Source organism: Neovison vison, chromosome 4 (assembly GCF_020171115.1).
Source record: "Neovison vison isolate M4711 chromosome 4, ASM_NN_V1, whole genome shotgun sequence".
NCBI lineage: Eukaryota > Metazoa > Chordata > Mammalia > Carnivora > Mustelidae > Neogale > Neogale vison.
In genome coordinates this window covers 141,555,611-141,567,909 of record NC_058094.1, presented here as the reverse complement: position 1 = coordinate 141,567,909, position 12,299 = coordinate 141,555,611, and the positions used below count along the sequence as shown (strand labels likewise).

The following is a 12,299-nucleotide window of genomic DNA, read 5'->3' as shown; positions in this document are numbered from 1 at the left end:
CCCGATGTGGGGCTCGATCCCAGGACCCTGAGATTGTGACCTGAGCCGAAGGCAGAGTCTTAACCCACTGAGCCACCCAGGTGCCCTGTTTGTTGACTTTTAATCAAAGCATGAGAATTCTTTTTTGATATCTCCTTGGCTATTAATTTCTGAAAACTCATAATAGTCATCAAATATAGTGCTCAGAAGTTCCCATTAGATTGTTTCAACAAAACACAAATGTAAGTTCTATTATAGTGCTGTTCTCTAAAACAAACGGATCTTCCTACCATCACTACTCAGTAGTTCCGGAGAATATCATTGAGAATTACGGTGATTAATAGTAAACACATACATGAACTTTCAAATATTAATGGTTATCAGAATATAGTCTCCTCAGAATTATTCTTCAGGCCCTTTCTATGGTATCTCTTTATCTTACTCACGGTCATTTGTAAGTTTTTATTCTTTCTCTTAAAGAAAATTCACTTGGAATGTATTTGGAAAATACCCATATGTTGGGTCCTTAGATTACATGTATGCACCATTTCCTGGATCTTGCACATTGTTAAGTTTCCTTCCATCCTTAACTAATGAAGGGAGCATTAGTAGCTATAGGGGGACCACTGTTCCACGTGAGAGGAAGTGGGGGCTCACGTGGTTCTCCTCCATTCTCTTGAGTCCCACAGGCTACGCACAGGGTATGAACAGTGGTATTATGTAGAATATTCGGAAACATACCATGTTGACATGATTCTTTTTATAAACCTGTTGAATGCTTTGTCCTTTTAATTGTGCCGTCCTTATAAATGAATTGATTTTATAATAAAAGAGGTGATGGATTCAGGGACTGAATACATATGTGTAGAGCATGTAGTGGAAAGACAGTGGATTAGGGATGGATTACTTTATAACTGAAGTTTTAAAATATTTTGGAGCCCAAGCCTAGAATAAGAACTCATCTACCATATGTATACAGGTTCTAATATAGTTAGGACTTTGTTGTTCCTTTGGAGTTATTTTTTGAAAAAAAATTCATACATATTTTGAACAGATTAAAGTGTTTTGGTTTCCATAGCTTTAATCATAGGGAAATGGCAAACGATGGACAAATTCTCATTTGTTTGAAGCTCTCTATTGTGCTCATTTATGTATCTCAGTGACACTGTTCCCCTGGTGTCCAGTACACGATGGTTTATTTGTGGGTATGAATAGTTCTTGATTTACAGTCACTTAAAGAGGAGTGGTATACAGATGGGGGAAAATTGTTTTTAGAAACAAAACCATAGAAATGAATTGGTAAGCTATGAAGTCTTACTCTAAATATCTCTCTGGGTTTTTTCCTTAAGTTTTTTTTTTTTTTTTTTTAGAGAGAACACATGCTGGAGAGGGACAGCAAAGGGAGACGGAGAGAGAATCTTTTTTTTTTTTTTCAAGGGAGAGAGAGTCTTAAGTAGAGTCCGTGCTTGTGGAGCCTTATGTGGAGTTCGATCTCACAACCCTGATACCTTGACCGTGAAATCATGACCTGATCTGAAATCAAGAGTCAGGTGCTTACTTAACCAACTGAACCACCCACCTGCCCCTAAATATCTCTCTTGTTAAAGGGCAACAAAATCAGTGGGTTTGTAATGAATCAGGGAAGTTGAGTAAAATATATGGCATAGCTAAAGTGCTTTTGTGACAATAGGCTATTTTATAGTGGAAATAACAGGAAAACATTTATAGCCATTTTTTAGGATTGGTAGTTATATGTTGGGGGTGATTCAGGAACCTACCTGAACAAAGGTTTATATTGCTCTTTTTGTAGCTGAAATATAGGCAGTAATGGTAGATTATAATAATTTAATATTTCAGTGCAGCAAATCATAAAATATTAAGTGAAACGTTCAGTGACTAAATATTCAATGAATTATTTGGAAGGCAGTTTTAAGGAAATTTTAATGATTCTGTTCAGAGTTTATGAGCCTCAGTCTGTAGATTTTTAAACTAAGAACATTTTCCCTATTTTTAGGTAAATCATATGGTCGAATTCAGTACTCTCCATTCTGCTTATAAGCCCCTGGTAGAGAGGACTGCTTGAGCTTAGGGCCATCAGGTGGTTGTGTTGGTCATTAGGACTCTTTACAATATTCTGGTTTTCTCTCCTCTGAACACCTGCTGAGATGCATATCCATATCTCTGTCCTTAAAGTTAGGAATGGCCATATCACTTGTCCTATGAACTGTGATTATATGTTCCTTCTTGGCAGAGTGGACACATATCGCTTGCCAGCAGAGGCTTTAGGGGTCCAGGGGAGGAAAAATTCTCCTGCACCCTCTTTAGCTCTCTGGTTGGGTCTGAGAAACTGACATAAGATGAACAAAAGAACTTACACACATTTTATGGAATTTTTACCTGTTTATGGGGTCCTTCACAAGAAAATGAAGACCCAAACAAGTGACTAGAGCAGGAGGCTTTTATATCTCTTGGGCAACAATAAATCTGTGAAGGATTGATAAGACAAAGGGGTTTGGGCTTGTGGCAGTAAGTGGTAAGTGTTGTTTATACAGCCTTGTCGGCCCTAACTTCCTTGTCCCTGGTGTTAAGGATGTCCCTTTCCTCCTGGTACAGGGATGGTATCTTTCCCATGGGAGACTACTGGGGGAGAGGGCAGGGTACAGGAGGTCAGAGTGACCTTCCTTCTTCTGCTGATTTGTGGGTGGTCAACATGAGGTGCGGTGTTTTGGGGTGCTCTATCTTGAACCCATCAGGGGCCAGTGAGCAATTTGCTGCTGTCTTGGGGACTGGCGACGCTCCAGATGGTGGCAGCTCTTTCAACCCGCAGCCCTTGCAAAGACGACATGGAGCAAAGTGCCACTGTCCTGTGACGGACATACCTTGTGAGCAAGAAGTACACTTCTGTTTGAAGTCCCTGTGATCCGGGGATGCTTGTTACTGTAGTAAGAGCCAGCCTCCCCGACACAGGCAGTTTCCCTAGGTCCAAGATCAAAAGAAAGTCCTACTTTTCTCACCACTACAATGACTGTTCCTTTCCTCCACCATTTTTGCTAATGATTTACTGTGTGCCAGTCATGGTTCTACCCCTGGAAATACCACAAAGGAAAAAGCCGTCTGCTCTCTCCTCAGACTTGTTCCCGGTGCTTCTTAGCTGCCTGCGGGTTTCTCTCTCTGTGCAGCTTTCTCTGTCCTCTGAGCTGTTGCTCACTGCTTTCTCCTTTGTGCTTCTCCAGCATTCTTTCATGCTGCATCATCTCCCAAATTCCACAAAATTTTTTTTTTTTTTTAAATGAGAAGTAAGAATTCCGATGGGTCCTTTTGCTTGAATGTGATTTGGGATCAAAATGTGAACTTCTCTATTGGGGTCATGTCCAAAGGCTTTTGCTCTGTGAATTCGAAGTTAGGATCGTTACCAGTGTGTCAGAGCAGACGTACAGCACACTTCCTGGACGGACGTGTGGATGAGGCAGGGGAGGGGACAGCCTCTTGACTGTCACTGTGTCGTCTTTTCCCTTTACTTCGCTGGAACTAGTGCATCGTATCCCAGTGTTTCTTGGTCTTACTTTTATTATTGGCTCTCCCCCAGGTCTTTTCAGGCTCTTTCCCCTCATCCCTCTCACCCTCGCAGTGAGATTTTAATGCCACATATGTACTGTGTATCTGTTTCTGTACTGTGTACATATATGTGCTTTATCCCCCCCTAAAAAAAGAGAGAGACCAAGTTTTTGTTGCCTCCTCCCCCAACTGATTTCGCTTGAGAATGCATGCCTTAAACTCGTATTTGTAAAGGTAAATTATTTTTTCCCTCTGTAGGCGGGCATTTCCACTTCAATAAGCTAAGTTTAACCATATTGAAGCAGAACTCTGTTGTCTAATACACCTGTGCTTTTATCATAGCTTTCTTTTTAGCTGATTACCATTTAAATAAGTATGCTAAAATCTTAGTGTATTGAGAACATTAGAAAAGTAAATTTTATATACTTTCCAGAAGTCAGGTTTTTTTTTTCCCCCCTAGGTTAAAAGCCTATAAACCATGCAGCTTTTCTGTACAGGCCACGTTTGCTTTTTGCTCCTTCGGCAAATATTTATTGAGGGCGTACTGTGCACAAGGCTCTGTGCCAGGTGCTGAAGCCCAGTGGAGTGGCTGGTGGAGTTCAGGCTGGTTCCTTTATGCTTTGTTAGCCGGAGAGCTAGCATGGGTTATGTAAACTGGTCCAGGGCAGAGCTGTTTGTACTAGTTTTTATACGTTACCAACAAAGTATAGTGCCTCTGGGAGTTGCTATAACCCCTGCATGGTGTAATAAGAAGGGTACTTGGTCTTTGTCCTGGGTCCCTAAATCTCCTGAAACCCTTAGATTCTCCTGAGTGTGAGAATTTCTTTGGTGCTCAGTGACGCTTGGCCGAGGGGCTTCTAGATAGCATCAGAATGGGGGCTGGTTCCCAGAAAGGCCAAACTTTGATCAGAAGCTTGGAACTTTTCCACCCTATCCCCTCTAGCCCCGGGAAAGGGAGGGAGGCTGGAGATTGGGTTAATTGCCATTGGCCAATGATTTAATCAGTTGCGCCTCTGTAAACCCTAGAGGAGAGGGTTAAGAGAGCTTCCAGATTGGTGATCACATTGGGGTACTGGGAGGTACACTGAGAGAGGACTTGGAGACTCTCTGCCCCTTCCCCATGCCTCACCCTGTGTCTCTCTTCCATGGACTTTTCTTGTGTTGTTACCTTTAGAGTAAAAGAGCAAGGAAGGTACTTTCCTGAGTTCTGTGAGTCATTCTAGTGAATTACGGAACCAGAGGGAAGGGGTCATGAGAACCCTCAGTGCTGGTTGTTCAGGTGTGTGGATGGCCTGGGACTCGAGATTGGCATCTGAAGTGGAGGCGGACCTGCCAGCCTGAGCCCTTTGACTTGTGGGACCTGACACTAATTTCAGGTAGATTGTGTCAATTACACAGAATTGTGAGCCAGCCCATTGGGTGTCAGAGAGTCAGAGGAGTGCTGTTGGGAAAAAACCAGCATGTATTTGGTGTCCTGATGGGAAAAAAGTCCCTTACCCCTTGTCCATCACTGCAGTGGACCCTCAAGCAACATAGTTTGAACTGCAAGGTCCACTTATATGTGGATTTTTTTTCAGTAGGCACCATATAGTACTGTAAACATATTTTCTCTTCCTTAAGATTTTCTCAGTAACATTTTTTTCCTTTAGGCTTTTTCATTACAAGACTACAATATGTAACACATATAACATACAAAACATGTGTTAACTGTTTATGTTATCAGTAAGACTTCCGATCCGCAGTAGGCTCTTTGTAGTTAAGTCCTCAGAGGGTCAAAAGTTATATGTGGATTTTCAGCTATGTAGGGGGTCTGCACACCCTAACTCTACATTGTACGAGGGTTCAGGGGTCAACAGCTCTGTGTGTGTGTGTGTGTGCGCGCGCGCGCGCACATGCGCACACACTTACTGTATGAAAACATTGAGGCTCAAGCCCTGGAAGATGCAGAGTCAATATGGTTCTCCCTTCCCTGTTCTTTCCTGCCAACTGTGACGGGTTTCTGGCCACACAGTGCATGCCTTTCGCAGAACAGTGTGGGAATTGACTTAAATTCTTGGACCATTCTAGATGACTGATGTATTGTCAAATAGATACATGCAAACATAACAGGGAAACCTCAATATAGGGTTCCCTCAAAGAATAAAGCTCTGTCCTTCACTACTGTGTAATTGCCAAACCAAGAATGGGGTATATAGTTTCAGGCTCAATTTCACATTGCTCAGGAGGGACTGGGTAAATACATTTTAGAAAGAATACAAAGCAGCTCATATTCTCTGGAGGCTTTCGTTTGAGGGTCCTTCCGGGGGTAGAACGTCTCATGCATTCGTTCCTTGTACAGAGAGTTATGGAGCTTCCAGGCTCTGTGCCAGGCTCTGTGCTTGGTGCAACAAGACAAAAGGTTCTCATTTCACTCTGATCCTATTTCTTGGACAAATGGTGTTAGACAACTTTTTATTCATTCAACTTGTGATTCAGAGTCGATCATGCAGGTAGACTGTCAGGAGGTATTTAAACAAGATACCATCTCTGCCCTCAAGGACCTTGCAGGCCTGTTTGTTCATTAATCAGGCATTCATTCAAAAAGTGTGCACCGAGCCAGGTCAGTGGTAGGGAAACAGAGGACCAGGAGCACACAGTTAGTCCCTGAAGGGCTGTGAGTCTTAGCCTGGAGGGCGAACACACAGTAACCAATTCGAGGGAGTGCAGTGTGGGGAGAGACAAGAACAAGCTCTGCCCATGGCACTGGGAGCACAGAGGCAAGGGGAGCACAGAAAGTGGGATTTCCTAACTTAGCTCTGAGGAGGTGAGGCTCTTGTCCTGACTTTCTGGTTGGGGCTGCAGAGAAGGGATGGCTTGGAAAGGAGGATGCGGCAGGACTTCCAACCCGAGGGAAGACGGCAGTGTCCAAGCCTGCAGGTGCTGTATTTTGCTCTTGCTGTCAGAGGTGGCGGTAGATGGACTGGAAGGTAATGAAACGCTGCACCTGCTTGCCAGGAACTAAATCCTGGTAATCCCGGCACAGTAGTAGTTCAATGAAATGAGCCACCGAGAAACAAGTAAGTAATACAGTGGACACCACACATGAGAAGGGTGTTAAGGAACAAATAACACTGGGACATTGATAAGTTACTCAGAAAAACATTAAGAGTCTTACTCCTCGTGATTTTTAGTCAGAGTATAGGAGCTTAGAACTTAGAGCAACGAAGGTTTCCTTCTGTGAATTAAAATTTAAGATCAACAGTCAAGTGTCTTTCCTACTCTAACACCTCATTGAATATATTGATCCTATTAGCAGGGCTGTCGTCCTGGGCACCCTGTTCACAAGTGTCCCGAGTTTGGTCCTAATGTTCTCTTGGTGCTCTCTTGAAATTCTGAATTTTTGAACATGGGGCTGTGTTTTCATTTTGCACTGAGCCCTGATAATTAGGTAGCCGTCCCGCCCGTGAGATTGGTCATCTACGGAAACCAAGTCACGGAGCCAAGCTTTAAAGAATTACATGTCCTCATGCTTTCTGGGAAGTTGGAGCCAACAGGATTAAAGTGTCTGGGCGCCATGAGCAGGACCATCTGTATGGTGTGTGTGGAAGGCTCAAGCTGTCCCAGACTGATGCCACCTAACATTTGTTTTATTAGACAAATAATCTCTTCCTCCCACCTCTTTCTCAGCAGGCAACCCTTTAATTGTGACTTGGCTTCATGCGTGGTCTTCCTGCGGGGAGAGAGCTGCTCATGCTGACTCCATACTTGATTCAGGGAGTTAGTTACTAAATTGGCATTCTGGTGATATTCCTCAGTGAGGTTCTTTAACGGGATCCTGCCCGTGAGAGGAACCCTTCTGCTCGGTTCTGAGCCTGACGGCCGAAGTCCAGCCTTCATGCTGGTGAATTCACCAGCGTCAAGGGCACAACAGGAGTTAAGAACAAGGGCTCTGGGTTCAGCCAGACCCTGCTGGGATCAGATATTGGTCCTGTCCTCCTAGAATGTGTGATCCGTGCCAAGATACGTAAGCTCTAGTCTTTCATCTGTCAGGTACTGAAAGGAAACCTGTCTTAGGGTTGTTGTGAGACTGAATGAGGAAATAGACAGTAGGTCAGTGTTTCTCACCCTCAGCACTGTGGACATTTTGAGCCAGTGGTCGTAGGTTGCCGGGACGGGAGCTGCCCCCGGCATTGTAGGATGTTCGTCAGAATCGTTGACGTCCCTCAGTAACCCGTGGCTTCCCCATCAGTCCCACAGCTGTAACAATTGAAATGTCCTCAGATGTTGTCAGTTGTCTTCTGGGGGCCAAAATTGGCCCTGGTTAAGAGTCCCTCTCTCACTGGCCACGAGTGTGTGTGGATACACAGAAGTGTGTGTGGAGTGTGTAGATAGAGCAGCGCCTGGAGGAAAGAAAGCCAATGTCAGGTTTTATAATCATAATGGCAGTACTAGTACTAATGATAGTACTCTTCGTGCCATCCTGAGGCTTCTGGAAAGACATTTGTCAGCTTGTCACCGATCCTTTCTTCCTTAAATTTCTACATCCCTGGCAGAGTACAGTCCTTATGAATTAAAGGGTAAATGTTAAAAAAAAATCTACTTTTAAAAAAATGAAAGAGAAGTAATCTTTAGATTTGCAAACAAAGAAGGAGCTTCCTAGCTCAAAACCAGTGGTGTTTTTGTGATGTTTACTTTTGAGTTTAAATCATATTGGGGAATTTTCTTCCTTGATCTCATTGCATTAAAAATTAGCATGTATAACCTATAACAACTCAGTAGTTATAGTGAAAAAGGAAACTGGATAAAATGATCATGAGAAATACAACAAAGTACTATTAGGAAACTGGTATAAACCAAAAAGAAAATCAAATGCATACCGAGATTCCTCACAAAGACAAAGAAATATAGCCAGTTTATAAACAGTGGAACATAGTTCAAATTCAAAATAATTTTTTAAAATTTCAGTAATTTTTTTCATCTAAATTGGCAAAGATTTAAGCAGTAACATCCATTTCTGTTGTTTAATTTAGAGGAATCTTTTTACACATTCTTTGTAGGACAGTGGATGGGTGTAGTCCTTCTAGAAGGAAGCTTGGTAATAAGTACACCTTAAAACTTGTCATATCTGTTAGCCCCCAAAAATAACATTTGGAAATAATTCCTATAGCATAATCTGAAATGTAGACAAATATTTATGCATGAAGATGTTTATTGCAAGCTTATCTTAATAGAAGCCAGCCAAGTGTCTAGCATTTAAGGGAGTGGTTAATTCCAGCTTATGGTAAACAATCAGCAGTCCTTAAAACAACTTTTGCAAAATGTTTCTAATGGCACATGAAATTCTTACAGTGTTAAATGAAAAAAGCAAGTTTTAACATTGTATATGCTATATGAAATCCACTCAAAATAAAGACCAGGAAGAAATATGAACACATTTAACCTATTTGCTCTTGGAAGATTGGCTTAGGGATAATATATGAAAGGTACTCATAATTATGATTAAACTGATCATTTCATAGCAAACTTAGGCTTTTTGGTCCGTTCTTGAAGTAATTTTTGGATGTCATGCATTTTTATAGCTTAGAAACGAAGGTAGAGGAGGTGAAGCTATGTTTCTCTGAATAACAGAAAGCAGAAAGCAGTTGTCGTTGTCTTAAAGTGCAGCTTTATATTTTAAATAAAGTCATTATAAATTCCAATAGGGAATCGTCTTTTGAGCGTAGATGCCTTGCCCTGGATGAAATGAATTAATGTTTTATACCATGGTTCTCTTTTTGTGTATCAATTTTAAGGTATATTTATTTTAGTATATTTCTTGATGGAATAATCTTTTAAATGTCCATTTTTATTTTTATAGTATGTGCAGAAGCTTATAATCCTGATGAAGAAGAAGATGATGCAGAGTCCAGGGTATGTAAATTCCTTAATAAATTAATTTTAAATTATACTCCCGTATCAGACCAGGAATATGATTTTAGAAAGAGGTTAACAGGCATATAGATTGACAAGAAGCATAATGGATTATTTTGACTGTTTCTTTTCTACTCTTCTCTCTGATAGCTTCCTTCTACTTCAAGTTTTATAGAATTACTTTTCTCCAAAGAGAAAGATCTTGTTCTTTGGATAAAAAGAAAGATGAACATAAAAACTCACTGTAGTTGTGGTTTTATTTCTTTTACAAAAATATAGCCTGGTGATGGAAAATGTTTTTAGCTATCTTTTCGTAGCATTAATGCTATTTTTCTGACAGAGTTTCTAGTAAAGAAAAATACTAGGGAAAGCCTTCTTTCTGTTCTACTAATTTATAACAAAAGAAGTTTATTCTGAAACAAACAAAAATCACAGTAGAATAATATCTAAAGTACCAGTATAAAAGTTCTAACTCTTTGATATCTGTGAATCTAATAGTTTGCTCAGAAACTGATTTCTTGGAGGTCGTAATGTTTTTGTAAGAATTTGTCCAGTGTTGTTTGAAGCGGTTTTTAAACTATGTCCTCCCTTCACCTATTATTTATTTAGTAAAAAGTAAACTAAATTAAGAGATAACTGTGCCTGAAAATGGAAAGTAATAATTTACCTTTTTTTTTTTTTTTTTTGAGTACTTTCTTGGCAAAAGCGTCTGTTTTCTGTTTGGACTCAAATGATAAACAAAAATTTATTTCCGTAGCTCTGACAAATACTTAACTAAGATTGAGTTCTAATATGGAAAAGCAAATACTCTGTCCCTAAGTCATCACATCATGAAGCTCCCTGAAATGGATATAAAATCCAGTGGTCGAAAGATCAGGAGTCTTATCTTGAAGGTCTGGAAGGAAATCCCATTTCAGTTCCCATACCTGTGGGGATTCCTACCAGCAGTGTGGGGGGAGCTCACTGTTTGCTACCAGAACATAAATTAATTTGATAATGTCTATAAATTCTGGCCTGAAATTATGTTTCCTTAGGATTAAGTTTTTACTAATGTATAGCATGCTGTTAGTACTTGGTGTAGTCGTAAAAACTAGGCTGTCCCCATTGTGTCTTTGATTTATGTATCTAGCAGAAACAATAATGGGTGACTTTGAAGAGTATATTTGCATATTAAGGTATACATGGCAAAACTTAGTAATTGAGATGTATCATGGGCTGGTTTAATTTAGTGAGAATCTAAATTGAATAACATTTCAAAAGTACGGTTTAAAAACAATATACCGTATCTCCTAGACTCAGACTATTAGCTACCATTTTGATAAATGTGATAGGTAAAGTGATTGATTGGCTGGGTCACTCCCGTTAATTCCTAACTGTCTTGTTGGGGAGGTGGTACGTGTTAAGATTCATTTAGCTATGTCAAAGAACCCAATCACATTGAGATACAAATTTAAAAAAGAAAATACTGAAGAAAATTCTTGGACGTATCCTTTGAAATCTTATAGAATTCCAGAAAGAATTGGGAAAAAAACAAAATAACCCAAGCTGTGGCTGGTGGGCCAGAGCAAGCCCACCTCTGGGGACCTTCCGTAGCGGTGGTGTAGTACTTAGAGTGTTGTCTTAGACACTTGGCTGCCAATGGTTCTTCATGCTGGGACTCTCAGCTGGAAGTCTTAGTTTCCCTGGGAGTTTCTCATGGACCCAGCTTTGGGAGGACCAGGGACAAGGGCAACCTTTGGCTACCAGACACCACTTTTAAATGAAGGCAGTTCCTAGAGAAGGATGAATCTTTATAAGCTGGGCATTCCCTGTGGGAGCTGTCCCCTTTAACACCCTCCATGTTACTTTTAATAGTTTTTTTCCAATTTATTTATTATAATTATTAAGTGCTTCAGGTTCTCCATTAGTTTGACAGAACAGTCAAACTAACAGTCTAAACATGTTACCAAAAACTGCACTATTTTTTTTTAAAGATTTTTTATTTATTTATTTGACAGAGAGAGATCACAAGCAGGCAGAGAGGCAGGCAGAGAGAGAGGAGGAAGCAGGCTCCCTGCTGAGCAGAGAGCCCAATGTGGGCCTCGATCCCAGGACCCTGAGATCATGACCTGAGCCGAAGGCAGCGCTTAACCCACTGAGCCACCCAGGCGACCTGCACTATTTTTTTGGTCATAGATACTACACGGCAAATTGCACCATAGCCCTTAGAAATTATTCTTACAGATTTCAGAATTAATTGGCTCTAAGGATATATTGGAAAATGTCTGTAAGGAAAACATATATTTTGATAAAGTGCCATTTCATTTGAACATTTTGTATTTCACAGACCATGTATCAAATCCTTAAGTCTCAGATTAATATAAGTATTCTTTGAAACGAATTCGAAGAAAATTTTAAATACTTAAGATGGATTTTGGGGGCACCTGGGTGGCTCAGTGGGTTAAGCCTCTGCCTTCCGCTCAGGTCATGGTCTCTGGGTCCTGGAATCAAGCCCCGCATCACGCTCTCTGCTCAGCAGGGAGCCTGCTTCCCCCCTCTCTCTCTGCCTGCCTCTCTGCCTACTTGTGATCTCAATCTCTGTCAAATAAATAAATAAAATCATAAAAAAAAAAAGATGGATTTTGGAAAAATCACAAATTAGATTTTACCTTTAATAAATGAAGATATAGGGGTGCCTGGTGGTGTCAGTCAGTGTAGCATGCAACTTTCCATCTTGGGTTTGTGAGTTCAAGCCTCGTGTTGAGTGTAGAGATTACTTTAAAAAAAATCTTTTAAAAAATAAATGAAAATATAAGAATTATATATACACATCTAACATGTAGCTCTTCTGGTAGAGAAGAGCTGGTAATTTTTTTTTTATAAAGATTTTATTTATT

At 40.6% G+C, this 12,299-nt stretch overlaps 1 protein-coding gene across 1 annotated transcript in view; it reads left to right on the top strand.

The window, feature by feature from the left end:
• The window catches only part of PRKAR2B (protein kinase cAMP-dependent type II regulatory subunit beta), a 107,007-nt gene that overhangs the window by 59,871 nt on the left and 34,837 nt on the right, over window positions 1-12,299 (top strand). The window contains exon 3 of the mRNA XM_044245816.1: window positions 9,371-9,423. Coding sequence (XP_044101751.1) covers window positions 9,371-9,423 — 53 coding nt within the window. The remainder of the gene's footprint in view (window positions 1-9,370; window positions 9,424-12,299) is intronic.